The following is a 19,380-nucleotide window of genomic DNA, read 5'->3' as shown; positions in this document are numbered from 1 at the left end:
CTTTCAACAATCCTATAAACATATTCAACAATATAACGCACAATTAAACGATGTGCCGTTGGTAGACGATCGCGCATACTTACAAAACTAAATATAAATGTATCAAAGAAAACTATCGCATCGTATTGTAGCATGCACATGCACATGCTATACTGTTTTCAATCAGTTCACACACATTTCTTATTACACTTAATAAACACAAAATTGTCAACACAACACAACACACAAAAAGACCAAATTCCAACCACTCAAGATACCAACACAACCCAAACCACATAAATAACCTTACGTCAGGAATTGTAAGTCAGCAGAAAAACCCTTATCCAAAAACACTTAAAACACACAAGCGACACACAACCCCGGAGGTGCGAAAAAAACCTTACCCAGCACAAAACGCTTCAAGTGGGTAAAGCGTAAATACACAGCATTGCATAATAGCAACCAACAGTTAATAAATAATGAAATAGGAGACACCGTACCTCGTGTGTACAAACAGAACCGTAAGCGTAGGAAACAAAACACCGCGTAAGCGTCAGAACCCAGAACTGACCTTACATAATAAGCACAACCATATGTAAACTCAAAACTTGACATTCAGCATAATTGACACAAAATAGAAAGTAAAGTAAAACCAAATCTAACTAAAAGGAAATGAATCGTATAAATAAAGATGTAAGATGAGACCGAGTACTGCTCAGTTACACACAGTACGCACAGTGACACGGATCAGTGGAGCCGTTTAAGTCTTATCGTAATTTGCACAAACAACACAAATATGTTAAATTAATTCATTGTGTCCACTCGTTACCTGGAGCCCTGATGGCTCCCAGTGATCATCCGAAACTAATGCTTTGTTTTTGACGAATTGACCTCGCGAGTGATGTTTAATCCTTCTGCACCGCTGCTCTAACAATTGCAACCTGTTCCGAATAGTACAGTATGAGTAAGACTCGCACAGCATTGCGCTGTACACTTTCTATGCACACATTGATTCGAATAAAATATATTTTATTTCGATTCGCCATTGTATCGAAAGGTATGATTGGACAGAAAATCGGTTCAGAATGAATTGTTTTCCGTATGCAGATTAATAAAACGACATGTAAATTTTTATGTTTACTTGTTTCATTTACAAACGTAAGACACGGAATATTCTAAGGGAAATGTGACAACTGTTACATTGCCGCAAACCAAACCAAAAACAAAACAAAGAGACAAGAATAACAATCTTATGACGTACGTATCATTCCTTGCAAAGGCCTAAACGAACGATCGCATGCAATGCTGATGCTGCTGCTGTGGTGGCGGCGGTGGTCGGTTGCTTTTCTGTTTACGAAACTCGGACGCTCGGTTAACGATTGGTATGCCCAGCTTTTTTGCTTTCGAAAGCGATCGCCAAATCTGTGAATGAGTGAATCGTGGATCGTTTGTATTGCTTTCATCAGCTGCATAAACCCACACGCTGTGCAGGGCTCTTACCCTTATTTCGTAGTCGTCACTGGTAGTCACTAGCATCTCGTTGTCCCGCGGATTGAAGGCAACGCTGTTCACTACGTCTGCGTGCTGATACTTGGCCAAACACACGCCATAGTAACGATCCCAAAGGTATGCATGCATGTCTTCCGCACCGCTACAGTTGATTAATAAAAAAAAAGAGAAAGAAACCATCATGCGAGTGATCAATCGATCCCTAAGAGTTGTGGAAACCCATACCTGGCAACATAATTATCACAGACGTCCAGAAAGATGAAGAAACACTCCGTATTGGGTGTATAGGCTTTGTGGGCACGCAGCATCTTGCCCACCTTCTTCAGCGTCATCAAGTCTATCACGTGTATATCGATCTCCTGTGCGATCGCGGGCGGATCGAGCGGGTTACGAATCACACAGTTCTTCGGCCACGGTCGGCTGTTCACGTACAGATAGCGGTGGTCCGGACTCAGCCCCATCCCTATGATGTGCCCGTGCAGATCGATCAGTTTGTCGACCTTGTCGAATCGTCCCGCCACCGCCTCATAGTTCGCCCAGTTCGGTTCCGTCGGAGGCTCTTCATTCTGTAAGATATACTGCAGGCGGATTTCTTCCGGTGACATCTCGGCCATAATTACCTGTAACTCACGCTGACGATCGCGCAGCGCTATGCGTTCACGCAGCGATGGACCCGGATCGATACGTCGCGGAAAGTTGACGCTCGTGATGCGCTTGAACCCGATCTGATGCGGTGTGTACGTCTTTGAGCCGGTGGAAAATATCAGATACTTTGGACACATGTTTTCTAAATCGTCCTCCCCTTCGGACAGCTCCTCATCGTCACCGTCGTCCTCGTCGTCCTCGAGACAGTCGTCCGAGGATTCGTAGTAAGATTCCTCATACTCCTGGCGAAATTCTTGCAGATACTGTATCGGGCTAGCGTAATCGACCTGGTCGCCAACGAGCAGCTGGTACGGCACATCTTCTGCTGCCCTGGGATCCTGGCCTGCAAACAAAAGGAGACGGTATAGAAATAGTGTTTTAGCACCGAAACCACCACATCCAGATGGTATGATACTAGGATAAACACGTGCCATCATCAACGCCTTCGTCCTGTTCCTCATCCGAGTCGACGTCCTGGCTCAACTGGTAGTGTGACAGAGGGTTTCCGGCCCGACGATCGCCACTACTGGTTCCTGGTTCGTCGTCCGATGATTTCTGCTCTGCATCACTGGTGCCCTTTTCTTTTTCGCCTTCTTTTTTCACTTCCGCTTCATCGCTTAACCATGGACAGTTCGCGACCATGATCGCACGTATGGAGCTAGCATTGCGATTGTAGAATTTGTACATCTGGCTACGTACTGGCGTATGCTCTGAGTCAACCTCCTGGTTCGCTTTGTTCAGCCACAGTATTGAGGAGCTGACCAAATGTGCCAACCAGCTCAGATCGCCCGAGAGCAAATGCTGATCACTGAACCACGTTCCAAATATGTCGTAGGGGCGATTCGTTACGCGGCATTTCAGCTTAAACCCATCTAAAATTGGAAAATCAAATGTTAGTTAATTGTGAAACTATGCTTAGCGATTAGGGGGTAAGGTTCGAATGTGGAATGATTTTTCTCATTTTAAGTCGAAGTCTATGTAATGAATACTTTTCATCGCTAGTTTAAAATGGTTCTCACACAGCAAAACCATTTAGTAAATGCAGAATTTGAAGTAAAACAATTTAAAACCTTTATAAAACATATTCAACCCTTTGAATGAGCAATAGGGTATTCGCTCACTGTTTTGGTTGGATGGTTCCATAAAAAAGTACATCAAAGCACGTGACATCGCTACGCACGTTAACTTTCCGTTACAATAAAACAACCCAAATCGAACCTACTTACAGGCAGGCATCCGGACTCCGCTTATCAAAAACTTACTTTGTACAGTGAACACCGCAATCTCGCCGGAAGTGCTATGCGGGGAGCCAAAATGGACCCCGGACACAAGCAACAGCGTGTCACTTTGATTAAACTGTGAAAACTGGGTATACTTCCAGCTTAGCTTGCGCATATCGTAAGAATCCCGTATCGTCGTTGGATAGGCTGAATTCCATACCTACAGGAGAGAGAAGTAAATTGCATTCTAGTCAATGATGTCTTCAACTGCACCCACACGTAATCCACTGGTTGCGTATACTCACGATTACAAACCCATCTTTGGAGCAAGTGGCAAACATTTTCCCATTGTGTGAAAAGCTAACGTGCAGTACTTGATGTGAATGGAAGGTCAGCACATCCGTCATTACCATCGGCACATTGTTGGTCAAGCGTCGGTACTCGGCCCGCCAGCTTTCCGCACCTGCGAAAGGGGTTTAATGTTGGAGAATGTAAATAAATGATTCACCGCACTGCACCGCACAGCATTCGCTCCTTCTCCCCCTCGCCTTACGCCTTGCTGCGCAGTTTCAAAACAACGTTTGGTTTGTGCATTATGTCACCAACCCAGTACGTCAGATGAGCGACATAAAATGTTTGGTTTTTTGCTTTCAGTTACTCTGTCCATGATCCTAACCACTCGACGGATGCTGGTCATTCGTCCCTTTCCGTACCAGCGCTCACCTCGTTTCAACTGGATCGATGGGTCTACGTTAAACTCCTGGCGGAAGTACTTTCGCCAGATGTAATCATCTTTGGACAGTTTGTACCAACGTTTGCAGCATTGGCCAGCGTTCAGGACATCGCGCGCTCGTAGTTGAAGAAAGATTTTTATAAACAGCGGCTCGGGCATAAACACCCACGGACTGTTGTCCATGTACGTTCCCCCGTCCTCTTCTTCCTGCTCGCTGCTACCGGAGCTTGACGTACTGTTTGACTCCACACTTTCGCGAGCACCGCGCTGATGCACGGTCTTGCCGCGGATCCTATCGGCCAACGGCACATCATCGCCAATTTCCGCCATGGCTTTCTTAGATGATTGTGAGTACGCCCCCGCTGCAGCTTTTCACGCACGGTGGAGGAAGTTGCGTCGTGCACTTTCACTATCGTTTTTCTGTCTGCTACACTGCTGCGTTTCTTTTCTTTCCTCTCCGCTTCTCTCTTTCTATGCGAAGTACGGTAAACGAAGCGTACGCATGATACAATTGATTTGAACTAATGGCAATCAAACGCAACGCAAAATAGTTTCTGCGCTGGGTAGCACGAAAGGATATATATTCATGTACGAATCACCACTTGACGAAAAATATTCACTTCCTTCCGAAAATTGTACCATTCGCACGACAGAGCAGCGAGGAAAAAAAACAAATAATCGTTGTGCAAATAAAAATAATCTCTGACAGCTGGGCTACCCAAGTAGCATTTTTTCCATTTCAAATGTTTCGTCGATTGTTGCGAGAATTAATCGATGAACCGGTTGTGCTGCAAATTGCTGTTAAAAATAGCTGTTTAGTAAAATAATGTTTATTGAACAAATAAAATGCTTTATTTTTTTATTTCAATAATTTGGAACACATTGTCATAATAAAACACGCTACAGTAGAACGTCGATTATCCGGGGGTGGATTAACCGGCGATCGGCTTAATCGTGCGCATAAGTTTGACAGCTGGCAGACAGTGGACAGTGACAGTGGCGAACAGTTGCAGCGATCGTGAAGTTGTTAAACAATATTTTTATGCAGCTACCTAGTGGTCTAGTGATATCCGAGCTTCATTTTTGTTCATGAACAGTTGTGAAACCTTCTTCTTCTTCTATTTGGTGTAACGTCCTACGCAGATGTGCTCCCGGTCTATACAGGCTTTTGAGACTTAATTCATCACCACACAGCCGGATATAGTCAAATCCTTGCTACGGTGAGGCAGTCCATTCTAGGTTTGAACCCAGGACGGGCAAGTTATTGAGTAATACGAGGTATAAGAGTTGACGACTGTACTACGGGACCGCCCAAGTTGTGAAACCTATACAGGCGTCCCCCGAGTTACGACCCCCTCGAGTTGCGACGATTCGCAGATACGACGATTTTGATTTTGACAGTGAAAAGTTGTCATCGAGAAGAAATTGATGTATATTTTTGAATTTCTGAGCTGATAACCGTTACACACACATTTCCAAAGATTCCACTACTACCCGTTATTGTATATCTATATCGTGTAAACGATTTTTTGTGTAAAATTAATACATTATCGAACATTGTTTCAAATAAAAACACGATATGATAGATTTCGACTCTTCAACTTCGGTTATAAACTTAAAATTGACAGATATTCGACATACGACCTTTTCGACTTACGCCTTGCGTTGGGCCTTTTTTTCGGTCCCAAATACAGTCGTATCTCGGGGGACACCTGTAGTTTTTGATAAAAAATATTTTATAAATGATGAATCGTTTGATTCAAAGCGAATTGTGAATAAAACCAGCGAAATTTATAATTTTTAAATGAATTTTACATTTCTTGGACCATTATTTGTGGAAATTAACCAGCAAACGTCCGGTCCCAATTTGCCCGGATAATCGACGTTCTACTGTATAATTCATGGCACATTTCAAATATTCTCATTGGAAAAACATTAAGTTAATAAAAACTGGCTAACTAAAACTAAATTTAAAAAATATAATAAAAACTTTATGATACAATACATGCTTTGATTCATTACTCTATGTATACGTGTTTTTCGCAAGGTCTGACAAGGTCGAGTCCCGATGAGCCCGAATAAACGGCGCTCCACTGTATTAAAAAAAAGACCTACAATTCAATGTAAATTATCTTAAAATGTCTAATTTATTAACATCCGATTTATGTACATATTTGGTTCGAAAATATTTATATTACAACTATTTTTAAAGTTTACATAATTGCTTAAAAGGTTTGTAGGTAGAAACTTCGCTGCCCATTCTTCAGTTGATCGTTATGTTTTCTTTTGAATACAGAACCAAAAAACAAGCATTCACTCCACTTCACTACTCTCCGCCCGATGCTGTCGGTGGTTCCGACGGAGTACCGCCGTTTGACGAACCCAGGGAGTTTCCGCCAATACCGTCAGCATTATGTGGTTCCCCGTCGTCGTTATCCCCGTCATCACGTTTCACTGGCATCGGGGGAACCTTTTGGTTCTTTTTCTTCAACTCAACATGGCCAAAGCAATGTTCACACTCATCTTCACTTTCGGATGAGCTTTCGCCGAAGGCTCGCGGTTTCACGTAGATGCAACAACATTTGGACTTTTTCTTGTTCATATGCTCGTTGTCGACGGTTCCGTTTGTCCATTGTACTTTTTTGCCGTTGCGTGGCTTTTGCAACCGTAACCGTAGTACAGGTGGTTCCTGAAATGCATTTAAAAACACATTAAGCTTCTTTTTCAATGATGATCATTTATTATAAGGATTTAAATGCTGTTAGCGGCGGATTAAGGATTAACATTGTCAACTTCGAGCCGATGTTTATTGTATTATTTTCTCGTTTCGCAAACGTTGCAATTCGGAATCTCCGTAGCCTAGTAAGCCTCGCAAGACCTCATCTGTATGCTGCCCCAGCTGTGGTGGAACGGAAGTAATTTCATTCTTCGCTTCCCCATACACTACCGGTGGGCCAACAAGCTTTACTTCTCCCGCTAACGGATGCGGAAGCGTCTTAACCATTCCAATGGCCTGCAAATGGCGATCCTCAAAAACCTCTTTCATGCTATTTATTGGACCGACGGGAAATGATGCGCCTTCAAAAATGCGCATCCAATCCGATGACGATTTGCTTTTCAGAATGTCCGAAAGGAACGCAATCAGTTCCTTCCGGTGTGAGACGCGCGTCCGGTTGCTAGCGAAACGTTCATCCTGAGCTAACTCTGCCACGCCTAGCAAACGGCAGAGCGACACAAACTGCGCATCACTTCCACAGCCAAGCGTAATGTAACCCGTTTTTGTTTCGAACGCCTCATATGGAACAATGCTTTCGTGTGCCGTTCCCCAGCGTTTCGCCTCCTTGCCGGCGTTGAGATAGTTGCTGGCAACGTTTATCAAACATGCAACCTGCGTGGAAAACAGATTTACGTCAATCTTTTGTCCCCGACCGGTTCGATGCCGCTGCAATAGCGCGGCTAGTATTGCACCGTGTGCATACAGTCCCGTGGCAATGTCCGTGATCGCTATGCCAACCTTGGCCGGTGGTCCGTCCTCGCTTCCGGTAATGTGTAGCAGTCCACCCATGGATGCGGCGATAACGTCGTAGCCTGGTTTTGGCTTGTACGGGCCCTCCGACCCGAAACCTGTAATGGAACAGTACACAAGCGATGGAGCGATCGATTTGAGCCTTTCGTAGCCCAGCCCTAGCGAGTCCAGCTTCCCGGGCACATAGTTCTCTACAAAGACGTCGCACTTCTTGGCCAGCTCGTAGATCACCTCTCGACCCGTCTTCAAGTTCACGCAAACACTCTTCTTGTTCCTATTCGCCGCCATGAAGTACACGGAGTCGGTCGAGTTGCGCATGAACGGTGGGCCCCATTTGCGCGATTCGTCACCCTCATATGGTCGCTCGATCTTGTACACTTCCGCACCGAGATCGCCAAGCACCATGGTACAATACGGCCCGGCAACGATGCGCGTTAGATCAAGGATGCGGATTCCTTCCAGAGGAAATTGTTTTCCCCCCGTCTCAGTGGCAATGTGTGCACGCCGGATGCCATTGATGATCACGGAAACAGGTGGCAGTAAGCGCTTTAGCAACATGCCGTCGATGAGAATGGTGTACGCAAATGAACTGTCTCGAACAAAAGATAACGCAAGCACATGTGGGGAAGCAGGTGGAGCGCAACTCTCGCTACGCAGCAACAGCAGCGTATTGGAGGATTTATGAATGTTTACCCACACATCCCGATAAAACCCCACTCTAGTGTGTGCACAACAATCCTGCCATGACACTGCTACTACTTGCCTGCTGGCCGCTGCTGCTCGTGCCGGGAACCGATTCATCCTGAAGGATTGTTTCGGTAACGGTTCGGCTAATACCAGTTGGAGTTTCGGCGCTCATGTTTCTATCAGATGCACGCTCAGCAAATAATTCAGCACTGCAGCAGCTGATGCGTCGTTTTGGTCACCAAATTTATACAATTTTTCAAGCTGCTTCTTCTATTTTCACTGAATGACACTTCGCTCGTTATGTTGTGTTGTGCATGTTTGGTTGTGTTGGTGGTGTAAATGACCCAAATATCAATTTAAAAACACATGTCAAATGAGCTGCCAAAAATCATGCAAGATTGTAAACTTGTTACACCTTTCTGTACATTAAAACATTATTTTCAATGCAAAATCAACGTCGATAGCATTAATCAAGATTTTTAGGGATTCTACAACTCTTTATCATTATTCTTCCATAGAAAAGAGCGCTTCACGTGGTGTGTGAATTTCTGGTGCCAAATTGTTGCTTGGGAAATGTCAACCGAGAAATGACGTACGAATAAACACACTTACAAAATATCGTAAAAACAACAAAAGTTCACACTCTCCTGTTTCGGTTATTTCTTTCTTATTGGCTGGTCCTGTAAAACCCTGAGGTGAGCAAGTATACGCAAGTTGTGGTATTTTGCGAAGAAAAGATTACACCACTTCCCCGCAAAGGGAACGTCTTGCCAAGCGTCCGCTTGGAGCAGTGAAGTGTTCTTCGCGTGTCGTGGGGGAAGGTGGGAAAAAGAAAGTGGCCGTGTAAAGGTTTGCCTGCCAGCCCCGATCGAAACTCGACGTCCATTGGTGCGGCCTGCGAGACGCCATCGACCATTTTGCGGCAGCCCCCTCTAGATCAAAAGCACTCAAGACGCCGATCGTAGCCGAGAAACTGCCCCGCAGACGAGGTCAAGCTTTTGGCTCAAAAATTGCTCTTCGGTCGAAAAGGCAGCAGCCACCTCGTCGGAAGCTGGTCCATCCTCCATTTATGGAGCTTCCGAGGAACCTGCACGATTGCTACTTCTTTTACTATTCGACATGTAAAAAGGGGACAAACTGCGAGTACCGCCATGAGCCAGCGGCACTTGGGCATGAGAAGACCTGCAAGCTGTGGGCAGAGGGCAAATGCTACAACCGCACCTGCACGATGCGCCACATGAAGATCGAAAAGCCGCGCTCGGCCACGCCGTGCTTCTGGGAGGATCAGCCGGGCGGATGCCGCAAGCCGCATTGTGTGTTCCAGCACAAGATACCGAAGCCCGCGCAGCCGACGACGAGCAATGTGGGCGTTCCGGTGCAGCCGGCAGCTGCGGCCGCCGCAGCCAACGCAGCAGCCGCCCATCTTATGCACTCGACTTCGGCCGCAGTCGTCCTGGACTATAACTATGCAACCTTGCTGCCGAGAATCATCTAAGCCCGGTGCACAGGGACACACAGCTGGATGAACCGATCGGCAATGCCCGTCAGCCGCAGTAGTGGCAGTCACACATACACTTTGCGGAAAAGATTAAATTGTAACTCTCTTGTTTCTCTCTCTACGCTAATGGTGGGAGTGCGCGCCGAATTGCTTACATCTGGATAGATACAATGGGCAGCGGACTAATGCTGCCTGAAAACGTTATTCTTCTCCCTTCTGCGCATTGCATAGCGCATTATACATTATTCTTAAATGGTTTTCGGCAATAATCAGCTACAAGTTTGTATTTATTATATTTATTATTTTTTCCTTGCTTATCATATCATGTTGTTATTATCGCAAACGAAATTCACATTTACAGATCAGTAAATAGTGTATATCCAACGGTTTACTCAATAACAAAAATAGTGAAATCTGTTAATCGATCAATCGGTTTTCCGTTAAAGAAACGCAAATTATGAGTTGGGTTGAAAATTGGACAGTTAAGAGAGGATTAATTCATGCATTTGTAGAGGAAATTACGTACATGCAAATTGCGAAACAAATAGGGATGCTTTTGATTGGAAGAAAGCGAAGTTAAACAAGCTGCAACCAATTTAGCGAAGGGAACGATAGCGATCATCGTACCGACACGAAGAAACAACTAGCCAAAAGCATTTGAAACTCAAAGTCACAGTTATGCATGTGTTTTCGCTGCTATCTAAGACTCATTTGCAATGTTTTTTTTTTTTTGTATCATGTAAATCAAAGCATAAAGGATAGATGATTGTTCTTGCAATAGATAGTTCACAACCGCTGATCATTCGGATACACACATGGTTCGTTATTTTTCGGTGAAGGTTTGTGATTGAAAGTTCCTTAAGCGATAAAAACAACAAAAATCCTGAAAAAAGAAAAACAATAAAAATAGAATCAATGCAAGTTAGTAAAACAATTACAGAGAGAATAGAAAAATCACAGATGAAGGAGCAGAAAAAGAAAAATAGAGCATTACAGTATGGAATTTGGAGTCAAGTAATACATCAAGAGTATAGAAATATAATCGTTTCATTGAATACTGGTCGTACATTGCAGGCAGCGTAAAAATAAATACAAAACGAATCATGATATATGAAGCATGTTCTGCTATGAACGAAGGAGAACACGAGCAAAACTCTGTAACCATGCTATACATATGTGTACTACGGTGAGTGTGTCGTACAGTCATGCGTATGTAATTGAGAATGCAAATAGGAACAAAAAGGAAGTCGTCTGCTACACATGGAAATATTCCAAATTATGATCGTCACATGAAATGGCATACAGATCCAACAGAGATAGCTTAGCCCGATACACAATTACTAGCCCGATTATCCCGAGGTACTCCTTTAAGTATGGAACACACAAGCAAAGGATTCTCATTTTAATAGGTCATTTGAGTGTATTTACACAGTTTGGAATTGCATGCTGTTGGCTTGGTTTAGAGTTCTTTTGAGTGGCATTCGATAGACTTCATTGAAGCTGTACGACGTGTAATGGCAAAAGATATCTCGATTTACCGTAAGCAAACTATAGGTAATAAAACTTGCACTCACTCACACATACACACACACAAACCATATGATCTAGCAAAGGTTTCGTTCGGATTTGCATTCTAAATTGAATGACTACCACGGATAAGAGTTAAAAGGTATTGGGCGTAACATAAAGTGGTCTATAATCGCAAAATTTAAACGTAATAAACAAGTAATCAATGGATTGAATGCACTGTTTAATTGAACTATTTTGTTGTCCGATGTGAGTGAATTTGTATAGTTTCTCGCAATATGGAATTGAACGGTACTAACAGAGATGAAAAAAATCATTCCTGTTGGTAGCAACACATGTGGCAACGTTTTATTTGAAATGGAACATTTAATGAAAATTTAACGAATGCTGGCAGTTTCTTTTTTGATGAAGCTATTGCACGGTTCATGCAGATAAGATAAGCGCTTGTCGATGTCAAGGTGTCAGATGCCTTCTGACGTATTGTATTTAGACATCTTGGTCTTTATTTTCATTCATAATATCGCGAAATTGTTCCTCGTCGCAGAAAAGGATCAGATCTTCTCGAAAAACGCAGAAGGGTCACGCGTAGTGAAACAATAAACAATGGCAAACGCACTAGTGCGTATTAATTGCATGCCAAAGCAGCAATTGGGTAAGTAAATATCAAGCTACTAACGTACGTAGTATTTTCGCGTTTGTTTTACATTCCCACACGGCACAAGCAAATTATGTAATTTCGGGAAATATACAAACTTTTCTGGACTTTCTTTCCTTGCAGTGGCCCTTGTTCCGGCTGCCCTACGCAATTCGGCTGTTGTTGTGGCCAGCAGCAACAACAAGCAGCAAGTTCGTCTGCAGTCGGCTCAAGCATCCGCACCACCACCGCAAACGAAGACCAAGTTCGGTCCATTGGCCGACCAGGACCGTATTTTCACCAATCTGTACGGTCGGCATGATTGGCGCTTGAAGGGCGCTCTCAAGCGCGGAGATTGGTACAAGACGAAGGAGATCCTGCTGAAGGGCACGGACTGGATTTTGAGTGAGTGCAGCAGTGTGCCAGTGGCATGTGTTCCCAATGCTAATCTATTACTAAACCATATTTTACCTGTGTAGATGAAATGAAAGTATCGGGCTTGCGTGGACGTGGAGGTGCCGGTTTCCCAACTGGCATGAAATGGTCGTTCATGAACAAACCATCCGATGGCCGTCCGAAGTATTTGGTGGTGAATGCTGACGAGGGTGAACCGGGCACTTGCAAGGACCGGGAGATCATGCGCCACGATCCGCACAAGCTGATCGAAGGTTGCCTGATCGCAGGTCGTGCAATGGGCGCACGCGCCGCTTACATTTATATTCGAGGTGAATTTTACAACGAAGCTTCCAACATGCAGTTGGCCATCGCTGAAGCTTACCAAGCCGGCTTGATTGGAAAGAACGCTTGTGGTTCTGGTTACGACTTCGATGTGTTCATGCATCGCGGTGCAGGAGCATACATTTGTGGCGAGGAAACGGCGCTGATTGAATCCCTTGAGGGAAAGCAGGGAAAGCCGCGTCTAAAGCCCCCATTCCCGGCTGACGTCGGTGTGTTCGGTTGTCCGACGACGGTCTCGAACGTGGAAACCGTGGCTGTCGCTCCGACCATTTGTCGCCGTGGTGGCACTTGGTTTGCCAGCTTCGGACGCACCCGTAACTCTGGTACTAAGCTGTTCAATATCTCCGGCCACGTTAACACTCCGTGCACGGTCGAAGAAGAGATGTCGATTCCGCTGAAGGAGCTTATCGAGCGCCACGCGGGTGGCATTCGCGGAGGATGGGACAATCTGCTGGGAATCATCCCTGGTGGCTCTTCGACGCCGGTCATTCCGAAATCGGTGTGCGAGGACGTGCTGATGGACTTTGACGGTTTGGTACAGGCGCAGACCTCTCTGGGAACGGCGGCCATCATCGTGATGGATAAGTCGACCGACATCATCAAGGCCATCTCGCGGCTGATCATGTTCTACAAGCACGAAAGCTGTGGCCAATGCACGCCGTGCCGTGAGGGAATCGCGTGGATGAACAAGATTATGCATCGTTTCGTAACCGGTAACGCTCGTCCGGCGGAGATCGATATGTTGTGGGAAATTTCCAAACAGATCGAAGGGCACACCATTTGTGCGTTGGGCGATGGTGCCGCTTGGCCAGTGCAGGGTAAGTTGCATAATTTCCATACAGCTATGTAGTTAATTGTATCTCACATTCAATTCATATCCCTTTTAGGCCTTATCCGACACTTCCGCCCGGAAATTGAGTCCAGGATGAAGCAGTACGAGCAAAAGCAAGCCGCCGGTAAGAATTAGTAACGATAAATTATCTCCCTCATGTCGATATTCTGCCAGGAATGCTGCTGTAGTGTTTGATTGGATGTAACACAAATGCTAAAAGGGAACTACAGATCGTACGAATACATACAACATTCGTGTCAGTTTCAACATTTGTGTTAAATAAAATTGTTTGCTCTAATGGTATCACAAGGTGAATAAATTCCATACTGTTTAAGACAAAACAGAAACTGAGTCGTCTGAAGCGTGGTTTCAGTTTCTAGGCAAAATCATTACAATAACAAATCACACGCTTGATCTATTGTCAAAAAATCCTATAAGATGGAATGATAATGTTGAGCACATTAAATGACGCATAGTGAAATACACAACAGTACGCAAAAGATAATCTTTTGAGCTTATAGTTTTTTTCTGTAGCTTCTGCTAATGCTTGTTTTGCATTGTTTGACCTAGCTGAATGCGTTTAGTCTCATACGTATCGCTACGATGGCATGATAATAGGTTCCAATTTTACTTAATTTGTAAACGTTTATTGAATTAAGTATCAGTATTATTTTTAGATAAGATATCACAAACACGAACCGAATCAGACTAAGGCCTTGCAATTGGGAAACATGTTTTTCGTTTTACTCTCTTTTACTTGAAACAAAAAAATCCTTTTTTATATTACTCTGTTGAAACCTCACATTCCGCTCTATATGAACGAGGGAAATCAAATTCATGCGAAATAGAATGCTAAATACCAAGTAAATAAGAAAAAAATCGGGTTTGTTCATGTTGTGCCGTATCGGGTTCATCCAATTTTAAACTCCCTAAATTTGACTCCTGAGCAGTCTCCGTCTAATGTATGTTGCTTCGAAGAAACAAGTGATAGGAACGCGTACGCGTGCAACGTTGCACTTGGCTTGTATTTATGTTTTCCATAGAGTCTAATATGAAATAGGCGCGTCCCAATAAGAAAATAATGTTGAAAATTACAATGTCTACAAGTTTTCGCAGCCGTTGCAGAAGAACCATGCGTCAGTTCGTAAGATTCTACTCGTAAAAATGCCTCTTGCACTCGAATTTTGTGCTTTGCTTATTAATACTGTTAATTCAGTAAATTAAAACATGTCTGCAAATTGAGGTGGTAAAACGGTTAGGCTCTATCCACGTTGAAACACATTGAAATCTAACGAAAATATTTTATTTTGCGTCGAGATGTGTGTTTCATACTTGATCTTGCCATGTTTACCGACTAACATGCTTTGTGTTGAGGTTTTGTTCGTCTTATTACTTTGGCATGATCAGCTTCCTACAGATTCATAGAGAAGCAAACATGTAAAATAGTACAAAACAACGCGATGAAAAATTCGAACAAAATTTATGAGATATATCACATTTTTTCACAACTATCAATATTTACAAAGTACCAATCATGGTAAGTATTGGTTTAATTGGTACATTATTTCGCTTTTTTCGTTACCCACTTAAATCATTGTTCAAAAAATGCAAGACGCAAGACCCAAAAACCTGGTCTACCCAAAACGAAGCACAACAAAGGTATTAAAACATTGGACATTTTTTGTTGAATTTATATGCGCATCCATTTCCACCACAAGCGCATCGGCTTTGAAATACTTAATGTTGTGGGCAGCCGTGCCGACCCCTGGACTTGCCGTGGCAGTTGCGCTGCCACCGGTCAACGTCCAGGAGGACGACAGTGTGTCACACACACTGTCGCACACACTAAGCAGCGCAAGGCTTAGTGTGTGCCGAGCGCACAGTTAGAGTGTGTTAGCGAGCCGATCGAGCAGGAGCTCTCGGCAGGGGCGCTCGGTGCGGCTGGTGCGCGGCCACCGTACTATTATATTTTAAAGTATATTGTTTGTTTCGTTTATGTTTTATTTATTATGTACGTTATAAGTGTTTTAATAAAAGTAAAAGTGCAAAACACAACAGTGGCGACGAGGATGGGATCCTCCTGCGTAAGGGGGATCCAACAAGAACCCGCGGACGCCATCGCGATCGGGCCCATCTCGTTTTTGCTGCATTATCGCAGCGGCCATCGCGTTGGCACCGGTCCCCGTGCTTGCGGGACACCGCGAACGGTTTGGGTCGCCACCGCCGCCAACACCGAGGCCCCCGGCTGCCGTCCCATCATTGGCGACCACATGGGCAGCCGAGCACACACTCTCGGCGACAAGGAAGGTCGTCGGGCTGCAGCCCCAGCAACGCCAGCAGCACCAGAGGTGAGGCACCTTTCCGCCTTGCTGCTGGAACATCGGATGGGCGTCACATTCGCCCATGCTGCAGCCCCAGCTTCATCGGGCGAGGACGCATTCCGCCCAGCTGCAGCAGCAGCAGTGCAAGGATCCATCGGCGACGAGCAATACCGCCCCGGCTCGAGCTCAGCACATCATCGGCGAGGCAGCAATTCCGCCGCGGCTCGAGCCCTGCCTCTCACCACGGCGACGTACCATTCCGCCTCGGCAGCACAACAAGGATCGGCAACGCACAAGTTGCATCGGCTGCAACACAGCAGCACACATCGGCGCGAACGCTTTCACCCTGGCTGTAGTTGAACAGGCGTCGCCAATTGCGCCTCGGCTACAGCCACAGTGTCCAGAGGGAACGAGGTAGCATGCCGTCCCGGCTGCAGTCGAACGGGCGTCGTCAATTGCGCCCCGACTGCAGCCACAGCAAAAAGAAGGGCAATGAGCCAACGCATCGTAGGAGGGCGAGGAACAATGCCGCCCGAGTATTTTCATCTCTGCCGCCCGTCATCGAAAAAAAAAAAATACATCGCTGCTGCCCTGGGGCAAGGATCATCATCATCATCGTCATCATTATCGCGGCATCATCATCATCGCGGCACCTTCATCATCGCGGCATCATCATCATCATCGTTATCATCATCGTCATCATCATCGCCGTCACACCATCGCCGCCGTCCCAGGGAGCGGCACAGCAGCAGCATTACCGCCGCGTTATCGCCATCGCGGTGTGGGTCGAGAGCAGCAGCAAGCTGCTCAGCGCGACAACATCGGGGTCCCCACATCTTGGCAGCATCGGCCGGAAGGGTGTCACCACGCCGGTATTCCCTTAGTGGAATACCCCCGCGTCGGTTCGAGCCCTTCGGTATTAAAAGGGGGAGATGTTGTGGGCAGCCGTGCCGACCCCTGGACTTGCCGTGGCAGTTGCGCTGCCACCGGTCAACGTCCAGGAGGACGACAGTGTGTCACACACACTGTCGCACACACTAAGCAGCGCAAGGCTTAGTGTGTGCCGAGCGCACAGTTAGAGTGTGTTAGCGAGCCGATCGAGCAGGAGCTCTCGGCAGGGGCGCTCGGTGCGGCTGGTGCGCGGCCACCGTACTATTATATTTTAAAGTATATTGTTTGTTTCGTTTATGTTTTATTTATTATGTACGTTATAAGTGTTTTAATAAAAGTAAAAGTGCAAAACACAACACTTAACAATAAATCTAAACAAACACAATGTGCATGCTTGGCAAACGAACTGTTTTAATTTGATCGGGCAACAATTACTCAATCGACAAAATACTCTGTTGCTGATATCATATATGTGTTATCCATATGATGTTATCCATAATCGTCCATAATCCATAATAAATGTAAAAAACATGTTAATGTGCTTTGTAACAGGATATATTTTAAATTAATTTCATTTTCTTTTTTCTTATCGATCGTATGAAACATTATTGTAGTGAAGCAGCTTATTTTGTTATGAAAACGAGTATTTATTGAAATTTATAAGTTTTTGTAGCATTTGGCGAAGCCAGTTTTGGTTGGATGTTTGAAATAAAATGACAGATTTTAACGATTGCGATCTATTTTGACAAACAAACAGCACTCTGTGTAGGCGACCCTTTATGGCTTTCGCATCGAAAAGAATCGCACCCGATCGTGTAAACACAAGCCGCAGGCCAAAATCCGGCTTTTCGAGTGCTCGCCAACGCTCCAAATCGATGCGATTTTCCCTCGCTGGCGATTGTTTTTGTAAGTCGTTGTACTTACTATTTTTTCATTGCGTCGACTGCTTCCTGCTTGTTCCATGGCTAGAAATACAATATGTATGTTAAATTACCACATATTTTCAAAAAAACATACACAACAAAATATCAAACATACTCACCGAGCTGTTTGTTTACTGGTTTGTGATCAAAATTATAGGCTCCTCGACCCAAAACGCTTTTTGACAGATAAATTATACCAGCCTCTAGCTTCGACCCGCCGCCGCTAGATGGCGTACGCGTTCACAAAAATTACACTCAGGAGTACGATCAATGTAGCCCGGCCTTAAATGGTTTTTGATTTTTCGAGCGAGAGTTTTTGGGGTTTTAAGACCCACGGGTCATGCCAATCGGAAACGAATCAGACCCGTGGATGCAGCAGGTGCGCTAGGTCAGAGACGAGTTCGTATTGACCCGAATGATTGCACCCTACCAGGTCATCCGAACTACTCCGGGTTGCTAACGGATGGCTCTTACCCGGTGGGTTCGGATCGACCTGTTTAGACGACGCCGAACCATCATCCGAACCATCTTTATGGCGTGCTACTTTTTGGATTTTTGCAGAGCTATGTGGCCCCGGATCATCTTGCAAAGCTATGTAAAGCCAATAGGATGCAATAGCCGGCACATTTGCTTGAGAGCGAACTATCTGTCGTACGGCACTACGCACAGGACCGCCCAGCAACCTAGAGGGCTGGAGCAGGAGGAGCAGCACTTATCGCAGATCAGGAGCAGATGAGGATGAAGGAATACAAGCTTGGGCCGAACGACTAGGACAACTATTGGCATCCTGACCATGCTAGCACGACGTGGTTAACTGAGAGCAGTCCTAAAAAGATGAGGCGAACATGTAATTTAACTAATGCACACTTCAGCATAAGTTTTCACCTGGCAGCACACACAAAAAAACTACGGGACGTATTGGCCATGGTTCTTCCCTGATCAGTAGTTTAGCTGCTTTCGGTTGATCTGTATCGGCGCAGTGTCGCAGTCCCGTTTTCCATTGCCACACCCCTATCCATACTGGTGGATGGTTGTTAACACGAAAAGGAAAATCACACAAAAAGATTAACTCAATTAGGAACATTACCGAACAAATGATGTCATACCTGCCCAAATTGCCCACTGTAACTTCACGCACTTGTGAACGCACGCATCTCATTTAAATAATCTGCAAGGTGAAGAAGAGCACACTTTGTTCATTTAATGCTTAAAATCAAGCATTTTTTAGCAAACTCACCTGTCGCCTGATGTTTTTCCACATCACTTTTCGCTCAGCTGCGGGCGTGCGAGCACTTTGAACGGCGATCCTATGCGTTGCACATTAATGTAAAACCTTCCTGCTATTAATAAAATAACACGTGTACCCATTATCTGTTGATTTTCATTCAAAATAATTAACTAATTGAGCACTTCTATTTTGCACCAACCACCAAGTTGTATTCTTTTTTCACGCATCCATGTGCGCGAAAGAGACGGTACGACAAATCGATCGAGAACATACACACCTTGGTATATGATTGTCGCGTAGATTGTCACCAACACAACCAAAAGCTTATGGACAAATGTTGTCGAAGTGTTTGGAGTGAAGTGGGAGAAGGGGCACAGAAGCTCACCTCGAAACGAGCACTGTACGCGAGTAAAGGATGGCTAGACAAAATGAGCGAGATGCAGCTATTTTTGAACGTCAAAAACCCTCGCCTTGTCCAACGGGGCCCCG

The 19,380-nt window shown here is 45.0% G+C and overlaps 5 protein-coding genes and 1 long non-coding RNA gene across 7 annotated transcripts; 2 read left to right on the top strand and 4 right to left on the bottom strand.

Moving 5' to 3' along the window:
- Positions 1-991: 991 nt before the first annotated feature.
- Positions 992-4,787, bottom strand: LOC121595639 (F-box/WD repeat-containing protein 5). 2 transcript variants are annotated; one of them, XM_041919763.1, is made up of 8 exons: positions 4,077-4,787; positions 3,659-3,816; positions 3,396-3,573; positions 2,565-3,005; positions 2,109-2,476; positions 1,714-2,054; positions 1,480-1,630; positions 992-1,401 (listed from the first exon to the last, which is right to left on the bottom strand). In XM_041919763.1, exons 1-8 carry the CDS (start codon positions 4,414-4,416, stop codon positions 1,261-1,263), a joined length of 2,118 nt encoding a protein of 705 aa, XP_041775697.1. In that variant the 5' UTR covers positions 4,417-4,787; the 3' UTR covers positions 992-1,260. The 2 variants fall into 2 exon arrangements, with proteins under 2 accessions (XP_041775697.1, XP_041775696.1); XM_041919762.1 differs by having other exon boundaries at positions 1,714-2,476; positions 4,077-4,786.
- A 1,423-nt stretch (positions 4,788-6,210) lies between these two features.
- LOC121595778 (E3 ubiquitin-protein ligase PPP1R11-like) lies at positions 6,211-8,637 on the bottom strand. The gene is made up of 2 exons (XM_041919989.1): positions 8,376-8,637; positions 6,211-6,775 (listed from the first exon to the last, which is right to left on the bottom strand). The coding sequence occupies exons 1-2, from the start codon at positions 8,469-8,471 to the stop codon at positions 6,413-6,415; spliced, it is 459 nt and encodes a 152-aa protein (XP_041775923.1). The 5' UTR covers positions 8,472-8,637; the 3' UTR covers positions 6,211-6,412.
- LOC121595777 (succinate--hydroxymethylglutarate CoA-transferase) lies at positions 6,805-8,368 on the bottom strand. Its single transcript, XM_041919988.1, has one exon. It carries the CDS (start codon positions 8,168-8,170, stop codon positions 6,893-6,895), a length of 1,278 nt encoding a protein of 425 aa, XP_041775922.1. The 5' UTR covers positions 8,171-8,368; the 3' UTR covers positions 6,805-6,892.
- Positions 8,638-8,882: 245 nt separating the features above from the next.
- LOC121595779 (zinc finger CCCH domain-containing protein 11A-like) lies at positions 8,883-11,539 on the top strand. The gene has a single exon (XM_041919990.1). The coding sequence runs from the start codon at positions 9,369-9,371 to the stop codon at positions 9,792-9,794; it is 426 nt and encodes a 141-aa protein (XP_041775924.1). The 5' UTR covers positions 8,883-9,368; the 3' UTR covers positions 9,795-11,539.
- A 283-nt stretch (positions 11,540-11,822) lies between these two features.
- On the top strand, positions 11,823-13,879 carry LOC121595776 (NADH dehydrogenase [ubiquinone] flavoprotein 1, mitochondrial). Its single transcript, XM_041919987.1, has 4 exons — positions 11,823-11,976; positions 12,103-12,363; positions 12,438-13,514; positions 13,584-13,879. The coding sequence occupies exons 1-4, from the start codon at positions 11,928-11,930 to the stop codon at positions 13,661-13,663; spliced, it is 1,467 nt and encodes a 488-aa protein (XP_041775921.1). The 5' UTR covers positions 11,823-11,927; the 3' UTR covers positions 13,664-13,879.
- A 3,505-nt stretch (positions 13,880-17,384) lies between these two features.
- On the bottom strand, positions 17,385-19,021 carry LOC121596602. The gene is made up of 5 exons (XR_006005294.1): positions 18,901-19,021; positions 18,770-18,831; positions 18,549-18,683; positions 17,783-18,489; positions 17,385-17,705 (listed from the first exon to the last, which is right to left on the bottom strand). It is a non-coding gene; the product is annotated as an uncharacterized LOC121596602 (long non-coding RNA).
- Between the last annotated feature and the right edge of the window lie 359 nt (positions 19,022-19,380).

Source organism: Anopheles merus, chromosome 3R, assembly GCF_017562075.2.
Source record: "Anopheles merus strain MAF chromosome 3R, AmerM5.1, whole genome shotgun sequence".
Lineage (NCBI taxonomy): Eukaryota > Metazoa > Arthropoda > Insecta > Diptera > Culicidae > Anopheles > Anopheles merus.
The sequence above is the reverse complement of the archived record's forward strand: the minus strand, read 5'-3'. Positions and strand labels throughout refer to the sequence as shown.